The sequence below is a fragment of the Crinia signifera genome, chromosome 7 (genome assembly GCF_055691185.1).
Source record: "Crinia signifera chromosome 7, ASM5569118v1, whole genome shotgun sequence".
Lineage (NCBI taxonomy): Eukaryota > Metazoa > Chordata > Amphibia > Anura > Myobatrachidae > Crinia > Crinia signifera.
Window position 1 is genome coordinate 28,319,177 of NC_139223.1, and position 18,192 is coordinate 28,337,368.

The following is an 18,192-nucleotide window of genomic DNA, read 5'->3' on the forward strand; positions in this document are numbered from 1 at the left end:
AATGGCACTTTTTGCATTGAGTGGTTTTAACCGGAAATCTCTGGGCAAGATCAGCGCGTTCAAAAATAAATTGAGTATGGCCTTAAGCACATAAACCAGGTCTGGCCAACCTGCGTCTTTCCAGCTGTTGTGAAACTACAAGTCCCAGCATGCCCTGTCTCAGGTAGGCTAAAACTCTGGCAGTGCATTCTGGGAAATGTAGTTTCACAACAGCTGGGGAGCCACCCGTTGGCCAGGCCTCACATAAACAAACAATTGAATTGCCCCCATGGATTTCTTCAGAGGGGCTTATGGAGAGAAACCGAATACATTGGGGTCTAGGGCAACTGAAAGGGGAGTAAGAGCTGTTCTGGTGGTGATGATGACACCAGGGAGAACATCTCCCCCCCCCCCCCCCTCTGAGTACTAGCCGTATTATCTCATAGGGACACGCAGGATCGCTGGGTGCAGCTATTGTGTGCCTGTGACTCAGTGGTACTTTTTGTGAACGGCAGTTAAAGGCCGTGAATCCATAGCAACCAATCCGATTCCTAATCTGATGATAAAAGGAGTTTGGATTGTGTTGCTATGGTTTAGGGGTTTTGTCTGTCTCTCTGTAGTTACCTGCGCACTAGGTATTTACATGTGCAGACAGAACGCTGAACATCGCTGCTTAGAACCGGGGGTTTCTGCAAATGTAAATCACTTTACATAGACATTGTCATTTGTCAGCAAGGTGATTCATCCGCACAAAATCAAAATTGGGCACCTGTTCTATTCCAAAGATGGCAGCACGGTTGGTGTAACGGTCAGCATGGTTTCCCAACAGCCCTTCGGTGACGAGTTCAGTTCCAGACTTGTGGCCCATACACACTGGGAGACTTTGAGCTGCCCTGTGTGTACGGCAGATGCGCATTCCCTAATCATCTCCGGCCACAGCTCATCTGTTGGTTTTACCTGCAGATGAGTGACGGGGTGGACCCCTTTCCATAGTGTCCTGCTATGGATTCCGTCCACCCCGGGGAGAAACGATTGGACGGGCAACAATCGCTCAGTGTGTATGCACGGAGCGATTTTCAGCCCAGCGATCATCACTGTGCATAGAGCAGACGATGAGCAGGAAAGGCGCCCATCTGGGCGGAGTTTGAGTGCGCTCTACGTGAGTTTTCCCTCCCACACGCCAAAAACATACCGGTAGATGAAATGGCTTCTGACCTAAGCATACCCTTTGTGTGTTCATATGGTAGGTCAACAGGGTTGGAAGGTCGACAATGGGAAGGTCGAGAGTAAAAAAGGTTTGAGATGATTTTTTTTTTTTTGTGTGTGTGCCCGCAGGCGTTTTTGCTTGCCCGCCCATCTACTACGGCGTGGTGGGAGAATATAATGGTGTGCCTGAAGCAGTTTGAGCACAGCGGTACAGTTAGGTGGTCTCCATTCGGGCCAAAAAAAACGTGAAAAACTTATGTCAACCTTTTGACTGTTGACCTCCCATTGTCGACCTTAATGCGTATGTCAACCTAAGGGCTGTCGACCTTCAGTGGTTGACCCAATGCATGTCCTCCTGAATTGGTCGAACCATACCCGGTGGAATACAGTTAGTTGCTGCGGGCTCAAGTGCTGGACGCGGTCAGTTCTTTCCTGCAGTAAGCCCCTGTGGCTAACTCACTGTGAAGGTGCCCATAGACGGTCCGTTCCCGGACCGTCCGTTTTGTACTATGCAATGCGCGCTCCCGCGCATCACATAGTACGGTACAAAAAGTATGTGCTGCACATACTTTTTGTACTACCTAAACTTTGCATCGGATCACAGTGCATGCACACCACATGCACTAGGCATGCGATCCGATGCGAAGCGTGCTAATTAAGACCCAAACGGATCCGTTTAACGGACCGTGTATGGGCCCCTTAAGGCCTCGATTCCAGGTTATGTCTGGGGCTGCGCAATTACTGCTCTTAGGTAGATGTTTGATAGTCAGTAGGTGGTGGGGGCAGCGGGTGGTATCACTGTCCTCCATGTATTACTGTGGAGATGTTTACTAAATGACGGGGGTGCATAGTGACCCCTATAGACAAGAGGGTGACCCAGCCTATGTATGAAAGGTCTTATGGGATTTGACGGCCACCAGTGTCATTGGCACACTTACAGCCGCGGTAGTGGTTCCGTATAGAAGTTCTGGTGCATGCCCAGTGTAGCCAGCTAGGAGAGAGACCAGGCTGACAGCCATCGGTGTCATTGCCACACTTACAGCCGCTGTAGTGGTTCTGTATAGGAGTTCTGGTGCATGCCCAGTGTAGCCAGCTAGGAGAGAGACCAGGCTGACAGCCATCTGTGTCATTGCCACACTTACAGCCGCGGTAGTGGTTCCGTATAGAAGTTCTGGTGCATGCCCAGTGTAGCCAGCTAGGAGAGAGACCAGGCTGACAGCCATCGGTGTCATTGCCACACTTACAGCCGCGGTAGTGGTTCTGTATAGGAGTTCTGGTGCATGCCCAGTGTAGCCATCTAGGAGAGAGACCAGGCTGACAGCCATCGGTGTCATTGCCACACTTACAGCCACGGTAGTGGTTCTGTATAGGAGTTCTGGTGCATGCCCAGTGTATGGGGGGGGGGGGATCTTAGAATGCACACCCGATTTACATGAGGTGCTATCATGCTGGGACTTGTAGTTCTGCAAAGAAAGACATGTGGTGCAGATGCACACTCCATATTATTAAATCAATAATAGAGGCTCTTGGTATATTTCTCTTTCAATGGTCCTGGTGACACAGCTCAACACTGGGATGTAGGAGGGTCCGAAGGAGCCAGGCACCTATCCTAAAGTTTTAGAGGGTAGGCTCCTCCCCTACTGCATCCCTGGACTCTCCAGTTCGTGTTAGGTGCCCACTGGAGTGGGTGCTATTCTAAAGGGCTGCAGGAGCAGCCGAAGAATTAGAGTAGTTAGGGGATTTTTATTATTTTATTAACTTTTACCCTAGCTAGGTAGGCACAGTGTGAGGATTCTCATAGTGAATCCTCACACTGCTTGCGCAGCAGGAGCTGACAGAAGCGCGTCCTGTCAGCTCACTGTGCACAGGGGAGACACTGTCTGGTCTCCCTGTGCAGCGCTTATAGCCTTTTCTAAAAGGCTGCCTGGGCTCCGGAGTACCCTGAAACCGGCTCCACGTTTAGGTGGGGATCATGGGGGACAGGCGCTCCGTGATGGCGGCGGCCATTTTATGCGGAGCTTACACGCTGAGCTCCTAGATGAGAGGACAGCAGCGTTGTGACAGGCATGTTCCAAGTGATCCCCATTTGAGGGGGAGACACTGGAACTAGGAAATCCTACCTAAGGAGCGGCTTGCTGGGGGTGGTTGGCGCCAAAAGGTCACGGACCCCGCAGCAGCAGGGACCTGTGGTCTCTTCCTTCACTCTGACTTTGGCGCCTTTCAGAACGCTTGCAGCGGAGCTGAGCTGGCTTACTGATCCTGGCAGAGTGACTTGGATTTCCTGGGCATCGCTTCCCCGCAGTTGAAACCAACAGACAGATAAGTGACTGGGTGCATTGCTCTGTATAAACGCTTGTACATTGTTTGCACTGTGTATACTGATAGATATACATTTATCACTTGCATCATGTCTGAGCATCAGGCTGTGGTTTTGGGGGAGGGAGCCCTTAATGCACTGAGCGCGTGCAATGTTTGCACACAAAAGTTTGTCCCTGAGCAGATGGCCAAGGGGGGCTTATGTATTACTTGCGCTGATGTGAGACCCATGGGCAGTGATCCCCATAGGGCAGAGCAGATGGAACCTGCGTGGGCCAGGGCCCTAGGCAGGTCAGTAAACGCTTTGGTGCAGCTTTTGGACAGGCAGAGTGATGGGCTGGTAGAATCACAGAGACCTATGCCATCATCTCAGCAGTCGTCTGGCTCCTTGCCTCTTACCCAGGCAGATCCTGCACTTATCCAGGTGATGCAGGATACTGCAAAAGGGATTAACAGGTTCAGTGAAATGCTGGACAAAATGGATGATGTGGCAGGGACCCCTAGAAGGTCTTATGCTTTAACTACTGTGGTAGATGAAGAGGAAGGAGAGTATACTGACATCCCCTGGGATCAGGGTGATGATTTGGAAGAGAACTCTGCTGCTGGTATAGAGGATCTCATTGTAGCTGTGAAGCAGGCTTTAAAGCTGACTGTGGAGGATAAGACTCCTGTTAAAGGTGTTTTTAAGCGACAGCGGAAGGAGGCTGTTACTTTTCCTTCAGATGAGGGGTTACAGGAATTGTTAGAAGGGGCTTGGAAAACTCCTGATAAGAGGCTTCAGATGCCAAAACGATTCCTTAGTCTGTACCCCATGCCAGAGTCTCATGCGGAGCTCTGGGAAAGGGTCCCAGTTGTGGACGCTTCAGTGGCACGTTTGTCCAAGGCTACTGTATTACCAGTACAAGGCGGTGCAGCTTTTAAAGATTCTGTGGATAAAAAGCTGGAGGGAAACCTCAAGGCTATCTTTGAAGGGGTGGGGTTTACCTTACGACCCCTTATTGCTTCAGCCTGGGTTTCTAAGGCCATGATAGAGTGGGCTGGTGAATTATGCACCATGCTGCAGGCTGACCCGGGTGCATTACTGCTTGCAGAAAAGATTAAGGCAGCAGCAGAATATGCAGTTGAAGCAGAGGAGGAAGCTATTAAAATGGCAACCAGAGTGTCCACAGTCTCCATTAATGCCAGGAGAGTGCTTTGGCTTAAAGCCTGGGAAGCAGACAATGAGTCCAAGAAGGCTCTGGAAACATTAGCCTTCAAAGGAAAGGTACTCTTTGGTACTGAATTAGAGGAGATTATAAAACAGGCCACAGGCGGCAAAAGTACATTCCTGCCGGCCTCCTCAGCAAAGCAGACGTCCAGATTTTCTGCTTTTAAGCCGTCCTTTCGGCCCTCCCCTAGAGGTGGTGCGTCCTTTCGAGGACAGTCTTTCAGGGGAAGGTTTCAGCCCTCTAGAGGCAAGACACAAAAGTCAAAATTTGGCTCTTTTCACAAGAAGCCTGCCAATAAAGGAGAGGATAAACCCTCTGCATGACTGTCAGGGGCTTTGCCCGACAGTGACAAAAGTGGGCGGGCGTCTCACACTCTTCAGGGACGCTTGGGCTTCTCTAGGCCAGGATGCCTGGGTGCTAGACATCATAACACAGGGTTACAAAATCCCTTTCAGAGGGCCACCTCTGAAGAGGTTCATTCCCACATCCTTACCAAAGGAGGCACGGCTGCGTACAGCTCTTGTGAGAGCAGCGCACTCCCTTTTGGAAAAAGGGGTGGTTACACTAGTCCCCAAGACAGAGTGGAAGAAAGGCTTTTACTCCACGCTGTTCCTGGTGCCCAAACCAGACGGGTCTTTCAGACCAATACTAAATTTGAAGTCTCTAAATGTTCATTTATGGGTAGACCATTTCAAAATGGAGTCTCTACGGTCAGTACTCCTGAGTCTGGACCAGGGAGAATTTTTGGCGTCCATGGATGTCCAGGACGCATATCTGCACGTCCCTATACACCCGGAGCATCAGACCTTGTTGAGGTTTGCCATAGGAGACCTGCATTTACAATTCCGGGCGTTACCCTTTGGGCTAGCAACCGCGCCAAGGGTATTCACAAAGATAATGTCAGTGATGGCGGCGGTGCTGAGGCTCAGGGGAATCACAGTAATACCCTATTTGGACGATCTCCTGTTCAAAGCGGAGTCAGCAGCCATGCTGCAGAGTCACTTGGCAGAGGCCATCAGTTTTTTGCAGGCTCACGGCTGGATTTTAAATTTGCAAAAATCTCAGTTGGTACCGTCACAAAGACTCCAATTCCTGGGAGTTATAATGGACACCCATCTTCATCGGGTTTTCCTCCCGGAGATAAAGGCCAGGGATCTGGTCACCCTAGTCCAGGAGATTCTCAGGGCTCAGAGCATTTCAGTATGGAGGTGCCTCAAGCTCCTGGGGAAAATGGTGGCGTCATTCGAGACGCTTCAATTTGCCAGGTTCCACTCTCGGAGGTTCCAATGGAACATTTTGTCAGCCTGGTCAGGAAACACTTTGACCATGAAATCCGAGATGATAGTGCAGTCTTCGGACACTCAGGAATCCTTGAAATGGTGGACAGAAGTAGATTCCCTTCAGTGGGGTCGGTCATTACAGACCTGGGACTGGTTGGTAGTAACTACCGACGCCAGTCTCAGGGGCTGGGGGGCAGTAGTCCTGGATCTCAGGCTTCAGGGCTTGTGGACGGCAGAGGAATCAGCGTTACCGATCAACATCTTGGAGCTGAGAGCTGTCTGGAAAGTGATTTCCTTGGCGGGAGACAGGTTACAGAACCTCCCTTTGAGGATTCAGACCGACAATGCCACAGCTGTGGCGTATCTGAATCACCAGGGAGGTACACGCAGCAGATTGGCCATGTGGGAGGTGTCCAGAATCTTCCTATGGGCGGAACAGAATGTTCCAGCTGTATCGGCTATATTCATTCCAGGAATAGAGAACATAGAAGCCGACTTCCTGAGCAGGGAGGAGCTCAAGGAAGGGGAATGGAGCTTACACCCTCAGGTGTTTCACCAGATCACCTCGATGTGGGGAATCCCGGATGTGGACCTGATGGCATCCAGGGTCAACCATCAAGTGCCCAGGTTTTATGCCAGAACGAGGGATCCACTGGCGGAGGCAGTGGATGCCATGACTATTCACTGGCAGGGAGATCTCCTTTATGCATTCCCACCAGTACCAATGTTACCGAGACTTCTGAAGAAAATACAGGGGCAGAAGGTTCCAGTGATCTTAGTGGCCCCAGATTGGCCAAGGAGGTCCTGGTACTCGAGGCTTCAGAGGTTGTCTGTGGACTCATGGCGACTACCTCTGAGACCAGACCTTCTAAGACAAGGCCCATTCAATCACCTGGATTCCGATCGATTGATTTTGACGGCCTGGCTATTGAAACCACCATTTTGAAAAGAAAAGGGTTTTCTGAGGCAGTAGTACAGACGATGATAAAAGCCAGAAAAGCTGTATCTTCGGCAAATTATTATAGAGTCTGGAAGACTTACATTCGATGGTGTGAGAGAAGAAAGGCTCATACATCTCATTTTAAGCTATCAAGAATGATGGAATTCTTACAAGATGGTTTTTCATCGGGCCTAAGCCTTCAGTCACTGAAGGTGCAGATTTCGGCCTTGTCCATCTATTTCCAGAAAAAGATAGCCATTTTGCCGGAAATTCAAACCTTTTTACAAGGAGTATCCAGGTTGAAACCTCCATACAAGCAACCAGTAGCACCTTGGGATCTATCACTGGTTTTGGAATGCCTTCAAAAGGCACCTTTTGAACCTTTAAGGTCGGCTGACTTTAAGTTTCTCACGTGGAAGCTAGTGTTTTTGTTAGCAGTAGCATCTGCTAAAAGAGTTTCAGAATTGGGAGCTTTGTCATGTAAATCTCCCTTCTTAATTTTTCATGATGACAGGGCTGTTTTAAGAACAGTGCCTCAGTTTTTACCGAAGGTGGTATCTACCTTCCATTTAAATCAGGAGATAGTTCTACCTGTGTTTCAACCCCCAGAGGGTTCTAAGAAAAGGGACAAGTTGAGAACTTTGGATGTTGTGCGTGCCTTACGCATATATGTGGACAGAGTGAAGAGTGTCAGGAAGACTGACACATTGTTGGTATTGTATGACATACACAAAATTGGTTGGCCTGCATCTAAGCAGACTATTGCTAGGTGGTTGCGGTCTGTGATAGCCTTTGCATACACCAAAGTGGGTAGACCAGTACCGGCCAAAATAAATGCGCATACCACCAGGTCAGTTGCCACCTCTTGGGCGGTTCGACATGGGGCCACAGCTGAGCAGGTTTGCAGAGCTGCCACTTGGTCATCTGTTCACACATTTGCCAAATTCTATAGATTCCATGAGTTCGCGTCGGAGGACGCATCATTCGGGCGAGCAGTGCTGAGAGCTGCAGACCTGAGCGTACCCTCCCAAAGGACCGGCTCTGGAACGTCCCAGTGTTGAGCTGTGTCACCAGGACCATTGAAAGAGAAAAAGGGATTTTTGTAAGAACTTACCGTTCGAATCCCTTTCTCTGATATGGTCCTGGTGACACAGCGATCCCTCCCTTACGCTCAGTAAGTATGCCAGAAGTTTCATGATGTTCATGTTAAAATGGTTAAAAGTTAACAGTTTCTGTTATAAAATGTGCATATAATATGTGCAGGCGTTTGTACTGAGTTAATGTATTCCAGTGGCTTTGAAAGATGAACTGAAGAGTCCAGGGATGCAGTAGGGGAGGAGCCTACCCTCTAAAACTTTAGGATAGGTGCCTGGCTCCTTCGGACCCTCCTACATCCCAGTGTTGAGCTGTGTCACCAGGACCATATCAGAGAAAGGGATTCGAACGGTAAGTTCTTACAAAAATCCCTTTTAATTGGCCAAGAAATATTTGCCCACCAACCAGCTTCACGGTGGCCTCATTTCTGGTGGGTCCCTAATACTAAGAATCTGGGGCGCGGAACCAGATTCTTAGTATTAGGGACCCACCAGAAATGAGGCCACCGTGAAGCTGGTTGGTGGGCAAATATTTCTTGGCCAATTAATATACCAAGAGCCTCTATTATTGATTTAATAATATGGAGTGTGCATCTGCACCACATGTCTTTCTTTGCAGAACTACAAGTCCCAGCATGATAGCACCTCATGTAAATCGGGTGTGCATTCTAAGATCCCCCCCCCCCCCCCTAAGCTAACATTGTGTACACCTGTACACCTGAAGGTTGGGACTCCTTCAACTTAGAGTAGCACCCCGCCCGCCTTATCTGAACATTAGTTCACCAGTTTGGTCCCTGGTAGCCACAGACTGCAAACTGAGGGCACAATGAAGGTAAGACCTAAAAATGTACACTAATTGCTAGTCTTGGAGATGGATTTGGGGCGCGGCTCCCCTTGGGTTGGTGTAACCGAGTTGCTTTCGGGGTGGCACACCCTAACATTTATTTAGCACTATTTATTTTCACTAATATTATACTTCCTAGCACTACACATTTTAACCTCTAGCTCCTGCTTCTTTCTTATTAACACACATTTATAGCTTAGTTTTTCACTTGTGTGCTGTCCTGGGGTGACTGGCTTATGCTGGCCTTTTTGGGGTTCCGCGCCCCAGATTCTTAGTATTAGGGACCCACCAGAAATGAGGCTGGTGGGCAAATATTTCTTGGCCAATTAATATACCAAGAGCCTCTATTATTGATTTAATCATATGGAGTGTGCATCTGCACCACATGTCTTTCTTTGCATGCCCAGTGTAGCCAGCTAGGAGAGAGACTAGGCTGACAGCCATCGTGTCATTGCCACACTTACAGCCGCTGTGGTGGTTCCTGCAGTTACTGGGCTCCGTGCTGTATAGGAGTTCTGGTGCATGCCCAGTGTAGCCAGCTAGGAGAAGAGAGTCCAGGCTGACAGCCATAGTTATCATTGCCACACTTACAGCCGCTGTGGTGGTTCCTGCAGTTACTGGGCTGACAGTCAATGCGGAAACCAAATGGAAATAGTTGACAAATGAAAAGGTGAATATGGGTTATCCGTGTTTGTTGTGTTACACGGACACCAAATTTGTGTACTGCATACGATGTGATCTGTCCAAAAAAAACCTCATGTCGACATGTATCTGTTGACCTTGCTAATGCCGAACTATCGACCGGATACCAGTTTTCACTCCCCTATTCTGGCATGTGATATGTTAATGCATGTTGACGCTCTCTGTGGTAAAGAGGCAAAGCTGAAAGACAAGTGCGGGCATGATCCATGCCACAATAGTACATATCGCCCTCAGTAAGCCCCATGGTGCGTGTAATGTGGATTTCTGTATGAACCCCCCTGAGGTTGTGTGGAGGTCGGGATATAGCTAGCAAGGTGGTAAGTAGGCTGCCACGGACAAACCGAGAAGTGGCCATCTTGTTCATCCCTGTATTCTCCGTATCTGTGGCGAGGCGAGATCATACAAACTACATAGTGGCAATGGTGGGAATCAAACCCATGACCTCTGTGCTGTGAGGCAGCAGTGCTAACAATTACACCGTCCGTGCCGGATAACGCCCCTTTCAGACTGCAAAATGCAGGGTCGCTTCGGGAGGTTATAACGGTTCGGTCCAGGTGCGCCCCTGCATTTTGGCCTGTTCAGATTACTTCAGTGAACCAGCAAAATTACCGGTTCGCTGCTCTCATGTAGGGGCGGGGCAGAGCTGTGGAGTGTCATTGGGGGCGGGGTGGAGGCAGCGCTTAGAGCTGGCACTGCCTCCTCCATTAGTGCGAATGGGAAACGGCCTGATTTTAACCCGTTAACAAGACGGCGCGGTAAGAACCCTTATTTTTTACCGGTTCGTATTGCCGTGTTGCTACTGGTCTGCGGGTCCCAGTAACCCCTTTCACGAGTTAAGTTCTGGAGCTGATACCTGGTTGGTTTCCTCCATCTTGCTGTGGATCTGCCTCCATTGTTAGTGCTTTCCGTAGGTCACTCACGTCTGTTCTCACGTATCACTTATCCTCCACAGATCGGCCTTCAGGGCAACAGCAGCCCCTTCGGACAGACCTTCAACCAAGCTCCTGGACAACAAATCCGAGCCCAGGGGGGAAATCCTCAGCTTCCTACCAAGCCTGGCATGGCAAATAGCCTTCCAGCATTCCCCTCCGACATGAAAAGCTCCCCGGTGGCCAACGTGCCCAGCATGGTAAGACCTAATATTGCGCCATGTCTCCGCCATATGACCAGGCCAGCAACTGCTTTCGCTATTTCATATGTTCCGCTAACATATATTGTGTTTCCCGCCCAGTCAGGGCTGCTGTCCCGGCGATGGTCACATTCACCAATACATGATTCCAGTAACATAGATAGGTCTTCCTGCAATGGGGGCTGGGACCCCATGTTCTCCAGACTGTCTATGACCCAATTTAATATCTTGACCAACGAGTGCCGTCGCGGTTTTATATTCTGTAATGCTGTTTGGTGTTATGCTTCCTGTCAGGTCGACGGTGTCTAGTTTAGGCAACCTGTGGCTCGGCAACTGCTGTGGAACTACAAGTCCCAGCATGCCTTGCCACAGTGTTATTAGGGAGTGCTAAAACTGTGGCACGGCATGCTGGGACTTGTAGATTGACAGCAAGTTGCCTATGCCTGGTCTTGGTCAGCAGTCAATAGGTTGACCACTATTGGTCGACAGGCAAAAAAGGTCGACATGAGTTATATATATTTTGTCTGTCGGCGGATGTTGACATGGCCACTGGGATGGTTAAGTAAGAATAAGTCGCTTTTTTACAAAATCATGAAAAACTCGTCCACCATTTTCCTGTTGATCTATTAACCACATGACAACTCTGGTATACTTCTAGCATTGACATAGCTTACTCATGTCTTTAGAATTGGGCAGATTCCGTAACCTGCCGGTTCTGTGGTCTCTTCCCGGGCTAAACTTCCCATAGGTTCTCCATTTACTGGCCCCAAGCAACCCTGAGGCAGCCATTAGTGCTGATGTCCAACATCCGCTTCTAATTCTGCTTCGGAGCTGATTGCGGGTCTCTGCTTGTATCAGACTGTGACAATTGAATCTACCCAGAATAGTTGACACCGCTAGAATATTTTTCTTCTTTGCCTGTGCAACATGACTCCAATGGTTCTCCTTGTATAAGAAAAGATGTCTTGACAGAATTTGGCTGTTACACTGCGGTCTGGGAATGATTTGGGATAAGGTTTTTTTTTTTTATATTTAATTTTTCCTATTTAGCGTAGGCATTCTCAATGTGTTGTTTTTTTTTTTCCCAGTCCCCCTTGCAAGCTCAAGTCCAACAAGTAGGCATTGGAACCACCCCGTCCATGGGAACTGGACCCACCGCTGACCCAGAAAAACGCAAACTCATTCAGCAGCAGCTGGTTCTCCTGTTGCATGCTCACAAGTGCCAGCGGCGGGAGCAAGCCAATGGCGAGATGAGGGACTGCGCGCTACCCCACTGTCGTACCATGAAGAACGTGCTGAACCACATGACGCACTGCCAGGCTGGCAAAGCCTGCCAAGGTAATCTAATATTCCAGACCCAAGTTTTTCATCGATCTGTTGTTCTTATTCCTCATAAGCTTAGATCTACACAGTGTGTTGTAGTGTTACATATGGGGTTGTGTAATGAATGAGCCTCGTCGTTCCTTCCTATAGATAAAGGTGTGTCTGTAATGTCACCTGTAGGTCTGTACGGTCATCCCTGTGTACTAAACATGTCCCATTCTCCTCCCACGCCACAGTCGCCCACTGCGCTTCCTCTCGGCAGATCATTTCACACTGGAAGAACTGTACGCGGCACGACTGCCCTGTGTGTCTACCTTTGAAGAACGCCAGTGACAAGAGGAACCAGCAGCGTGAGTGTTTCTGCAGCGGTCACGTCATTACAAGCCACGGGTCACCCATGTGCTCTCGCTCATATCGGCGCGGTACCTTCGCTAGAACACGGAAGTATGTAACACAGGGGCAGATGTATTTTGCCTTAATGAGAGCGAAAGTGGGCGGTGATAACGAGTGATAAAGAACCGGCCAATCTGCTCCTGTCATTTATCAATCCCAGGTTGTAATGTGGCAGTTAGGAGCTGATTGGCTAGTCCCTTTATCACTTGTCATCACCTCCCACTTTATCTCTTGTTAAGGCTTAATACATCTGAGCCACAGTCTCCTAACATCACGTTCTCGAGGCGAAAAATCAGTGCTGCTCAGGTCAAGGGGGTTATTCTGGTTCACTTGCAAAGGCAAAATCACTCCCTAAGGACAAAACCATGCTGCAATACAGGTGGGGCAGATGTAACATGTGCAGAGAGAGTTAGATTTGGTGAGGTTTGTACTACAAACTGATATCTATATTGCAGTGTAAAAATAAAGCAGCCAGTATTTACCCTGCTCAGAAACAAAATAACTCCCCCAAATCTAACTCTCTCAGCACCTGTTACATCTGCCCCACCTGCAGTGAAGCATGGTTTTGTCCATTAGAGAGTGAATTTGCCCTTTTGCGTGTGAACCAGAATAACCCCCTAAATGTAGTTTCGGTGATCGTATCGTTCTCAGTGTTTTGCGGGTGTTTGGACAGCGGGCACACATTGTCATCTTGTCACCTTTCTAACAGCGATGTGTGTAGCAGCCTGTGTGTTTGTTGTAAATGGCCCAGGACATCAGCGTGACGTTGTGCTCCTCCTTCCACAGCTCTCCTGGGATCCCCTTCCAGCGGGGGGCAAAACCCCATTGGGGCAGTGGGCGGTAGCCAGCAGACCGCTCCGTCGCTCAGCAGCCCTAATCCCATCGATCCCAGTTCCATGCAGAGGGCGTATGCCGCGCTGGGCCTTCCCTACGGTAACCAATCCCAGGTACCGGGGCAACAGCCCACACAGACTCAGGTTCATCAGCAGATCCGCGGCATCAATGCACTGAGTGAGTAACTGGGGGGGGGGGGGGGGATGTTTGATGGTCTCATTAATGTCTATCAATGTGCGTTTTTGTTGAGTCTGTGGTTTAGTATTCATATATTACGACTAACAATATCTCTCCTTGTGGCCGTGCAGGTGGCAATCAGATAAACCTTTCAGCTGGAGGAATGGCTGCGGATCAGCAGACCAACCTGATCAGTGAAGCGGCACTTCCCACTGCTCTGACCAGCACAAAGTGAGTGACGTATTCGCCAGGAGCAATGACCTGTACTCAGCATGACTGTCATAGAAGCCGTATATGTCCTGTCTGGGCTGGATGAGTGCAGCTCGCATATAGCTGGGAGGGTAGGGGGAGGGTAAGCGTACTTACTACCCAGCTGTTGGGTTTCTGCACATGAGGATGCCACTGCCAGCCTTTTCCAATACCAGCCGGCCCTGTTTGCTGTGTGCCCAGTGGATACATGATCAGTCCGTAAGTGACACTGTTCTCATTATTGGTGATGTGTAACCTATGAGGACGACTTTGTAAGTAGTACAGATGTGGCCACGCCTTGTCCTATTCGTGGCAAAGGTGGCCCAACAAGTGATGTGCAGGTGCACCCGCCATATTAGGAAATATGTGGCAGCCTGCAGCAGGCCATGCGTGTTCATGTGATGAGCGTCTCTACATCTGTATGTCCTAACAATCTGTGGTGATGCTTGTGGTTTTCCAATTGTGAAGACTTTCACATCGGCAGTCATAATGCCGAGTAATGCTTCAGTGCCTTCAGATCACCTAAATGCAGAGGAATGCTTCAGTGCCTTCAGATCACCTAAATGCCGAGTAATGCTTCAGTGCCTTCAGACCAGCTAAATGCAGAGGAATGCTTCAGTGCCTTCAGACCACCTAAATGCCGAGTAATGCTTCAGTGCCTTCAGACCACCTAAATGCTGAGTAATGCTTCGGTGCCTTCAGATCACCTAAATGCCGAGTAATGCTTCAGTGCCTTCAGACCAGCTAAATGCCGAGTAATGCTTCAGTGCCTTCAGATCACCTAAATGCCGAGTAATGCTTCAGTGCCTTCAGACCACCTTAATGCCGAGTAATGCTTCAGTGCCTTCAGATCACCTAAATGCAGAGTAATGCTTCGGTGCCTTCAGATCACCTAAATGCCGAGTAATGCTTCGGTGCCTTCAGATCACCTAAATGCCGAGTAATGCTTCGGTGCCTTCAGATCACCTAAATGCCGAGTAATGCTTCGGTGCCTTCAGACCACCTAAATGCCGAGTAATGCTTCAGTGCCTTCAGATCACCTGAATGCAGAGTAATGCTTCGGTGCCTTCAGATCACCTAAATGCTGAGTAATGCTTCAGTGCCTTCAGACCACCTAAATGCTGAGTAATGCTTCAGTGCCTTCAGATCACCTAAATGCCGAGTAATGCTTCAGTGCCTTCACCAACACATTTTATTTCCAGTGTAGAAGTGGTACAGTTTTAACCTGCCTGTGTTTTTGTCCTTAATAAGGCATCAGAGCATGGTCCGTAACAGCGCTACGTAACATGTTGGTTCTTCATCTTATATAAATGTAACTGATTTTTCTCTTTCCTTCGCAGCTCGTTGCTAACTGATGGGAACGGTCCCGGCGGTGTCTGCAGCTTAGGCGGCAGCGTCGGCAGCTTAGGCACTATGCCGACGGCTGCGCCCCCTTCTACCACCGGTGTGAGGAAAGCCTGGCATGAACACGTGACTCAGGATCTGAGAAATCACCTGGTCCACAAGCTGTACGTTCAGCATGCCGCTTGTGCGAATGGCACCCCGCAATGTGTTCTGTGTCATGTTGGCGCATGCGCGGAGATGTAATCGCTGTATCTCATTTTGCAGGGTCCAAGCGATTTTCCCCACTCCTGATCCAGCAGCCCTGAAAGATCGGCGGATGGAAAACCTGGTGGCTTATGCAAGGAAAGTGGAGGGTGACATGTATGAGTCGGCCAATAGCAGGGTATGTATAACCAAATCCTAAACCCTTCTAAGGGATAAGTGGCTGCCGGTGTCTTTCAGTGGATTAGACACGCGTGGAACTGGTGCTACATGAATGTATTCTTACGTTTGGTTGTATACATGGTTATGTTGGAGACCTTTTTGACTTCATAAATGTTTCCGCATCAGAGAAGATCCGCGCCGTCAGGCCGCACACGTACTGTATGAATCAGTTTCCGCTCTTTCCCCAGGACGAATACTACCATTTACTGGCCGAGAAGATCTATAAGATCCAAAAGGAGCTGGAAGAAAAGCGAAGGTCGCGTTTGCAGAAGCAAGGGATTCTGGGTACCCAGGCCAACTTACAGACCCCTGGAACACAGGCTCCCACACTTCCTCAGGCGGCCGCTGCGCTGGGCCAAGCACAGCCTGTCCGGCCAGCCAGTAAGTCAGTAGGAATGGCCAAGTTGCAGTGGAGATCTTTTTGGATGGAGCTCATTGCCTAGAATAGCTCTAATTTCTGTCTCTCCCTTTAGACGGTCCTCTCCCAATGTCTTCAGTTCCTATGAGTAGAATGCCACTAACTTCAGGTAACAAAACAAATCCCCTGCGGTCATCAGACACCTGTACTGTGTACTCTGTGTGTTTTGTCTTATATTAACTGAAAATGAACACAATCCTGACTGTTTCGAGAGATTGCGGCTTGTGATTGGTCTTCCCACTTACCCTACCAATCCACTCTCCCCACAGCAATTTTAAAGGTGGGTATCGTAATTGCTCTGCCAGCGTTGCCCGTAGGATAAATGGATGTACACACAGTTTCCAGCTAAAGTGGCAAGGGTTGACATTGACACAAGATGCTGGGATATTCTGAAATTGCTCTGGTTGTCACTAGCAACATCTCCCTGTTGACCCCCGCTGCATGGCCACCCATGTGATTGATGCTAGCAACCACGGCATGTATAATGAAGGAAGGAATGATATGTTGCTCCAACCATCTGTAACTCATTCTGGTGGGTACCCATGATCTAATATGGCGCCCACCGGGCCGACATATTGGCTGGGTACACATAGTGTAGTGTGTACCCTCACCCTTAATCTTAAACCGTAACACTACTACCCATAACCCTCACAATTGATCATACTCTTCCCTAACCCTTGCCCCTGATCTGAACCTTGACCCTTATAATCAGATTACAGGTACAACACCGATTTTCCGGATGCCTTAATCCGGACACATCTGGTGCCGGGAGAATTTACGCTACTGAAGGGTTTAAAAGAGCTGGGGGAGGGAGTGTCGCTGTGGGCAGGGGTGCAATGCTTCAGGGGGGACAGGACTGACAGACGGACTGCGGGGTGGGAGGCGCGCTGCATTTAGGAGGCAGACTGCCGCGGGCGAGACAGGTGCTCCGGTTGATATCACTGTTAATCCTGCAAAATGGATTCTGTGGCACCGCGCTGGAAACCAGGTGTCGGATTATCGGTGGTGTTCCGGTTATATCTTGGTATAAGTGATTGGGGCTACATTGGTCAGTGTAGCAGGATAGGGTCATGTGACCAATGTCTCTACAGTGCTGCACTGGTCACATGACCCTATTGTTTGCACCAAGTGCATCACTAGGCTCTGTTAAATTGACGCAGTGTGTGATCACTTTGAGTTGTGTTTGTGTGGCCTACGCTGAATGGTTTCTCCACTTCGCACAATGAGGCCAGTCTTAAAGCTGGGTACACACACAAAGATTTGTCTGTCCAATCTGTGGTGGGAAAAGAAGTCTGGTAATGTATGGGAGAAAACGACCATCCCAAATGTTGGAAAACAGACAACGGTAGTAAATCGGCTCTATTTAAGATATGCCTGAATGATCGTTTTTGACCATTTTCCAGCACTTGGGACTAGTGATTGTCATATGCTCCCATTCATTACCATTTTATTGTTCCCACCAGTCAGATTGGACAGAACAATCTATAGGTGTGTGTGCGTGTACCTGGCTTTAGACCGGAGCAACCTATACTTACCGCTGGTGGTGGATGTCTTACACTGCCCATTATTATCCAGATCACTGGTGAGCTTGTTGCATCTCTGCAATAAGACCGAGATCAATCCTGTACTGATCTGTTCTTATATTGGAATGTGCTGTACTTACCATGCGGTGTATTCGCAGGGAGCCTGGGTAGTTAAAGTTTGCAGAGTAACTCCATGGACTGCCTGGGTACTCCGGCTGGTCTAAGTGCCCGCAGCCGCTGGGTGCTGATTTCAGGAGGGCTTACTTGGATGTACTTTCATTTTGGACACACAGAATCAGCAATTTCTGAAACTTTTGTGTTTCTTTGTTGTGGCTCTTAAGGAATGAACCAGTTTAACAGCATGCCCATCGGGAACGTCCAGATTCCTTCTGCCCCCATGGGCCCCCGCGCAGCATCCCCACTAAACCACCCCACGCAAATGAACAATATGGGATCCGTGCCTGCGGTAAGTGATATCTACAGCAACCCCTTACAGTCCCTTACCACCAAGCATCCCCTCCTCACCCCATCTGTGCAAAGGCAATGTCATCTAAAAATGACCCTTGATTGTTTCCGTAGATGGCGATGTCTCCTTCCCGCATGTCCCAGCCGCAGAGCATGATGGGAGCACATGGAAATAGCCTGATGGGCCCAGCACAGACTCAGAGCCAGTTCTTGCAACAAGGGCAGTTCCAGAGCAATGCTGCAAGCTTAGGAGTAGCGCTGGGACAGACAGGAGCAGCGGCTGCAGTGTCCCAGGTGATGCGATTGTCTAGTAACTTAAAGAGGAGCATTTGGTTGAAGAACCCA

General features: G+C 49.2%; 1 protein-coding gene across 6 annotated transcripts in view; it reads left to right on the forward strand.

The window, feature by feature from the left end:
- The window catches only part of CREBBP (CREB binding lysine acetyltransferase), a 63,580-nt gene that overhangs the window by 25,618 nt on the left and 19,770 nt on the right, over window positions 1–18,192 (forward strand). For all 6 annotated transcript variants that reach the window (XM_083152698.1, XM_083152701.1, XM_083152699.1 and 3 more), the window contains exons 3-13: window positions 10,522–10,698; window positions 11,787–12,036; window positions 12,258–12,371; window positions 13,201–13,425; window positions 13,557–13,656; window positions 15,015–15,182; window positions 15,283–15,400; window positions 15,630–15,822; window positions 15,915–15,968; window positions 17,724–17,848; window positions 17,962–18,141. In XM_083152698.1, coding sequence (XP_083008824.1) covers window positions 10,522–10,698; window positions 11,787–12,036; window positions 12,258–12,371; window positions 13,201–13,425; window positions 13,557–13,656; window positions 15,015–15,182; window positions 15,283–15,400; window positions 15,630–15,822; window positions 15,915–15,968; window positions 17,724–17,848; window positions 17,962–18,141 — 1,704 coding nt within the window. The remainder of the gene's footprint in view (window positions 1–10,521; window positions 10,699–11,786; window positions 12,037–12,257; window positions 12,372–13,200; window positions 13,426–13,556; window positions 13,657–15,014; window positions 15,183–15,282; window positions 15,401–15,629; window positions 15,823–15,914; window positions 15,969–17,723; window positions 17,849–17,961; window positions 18,142–18,192) is intronic.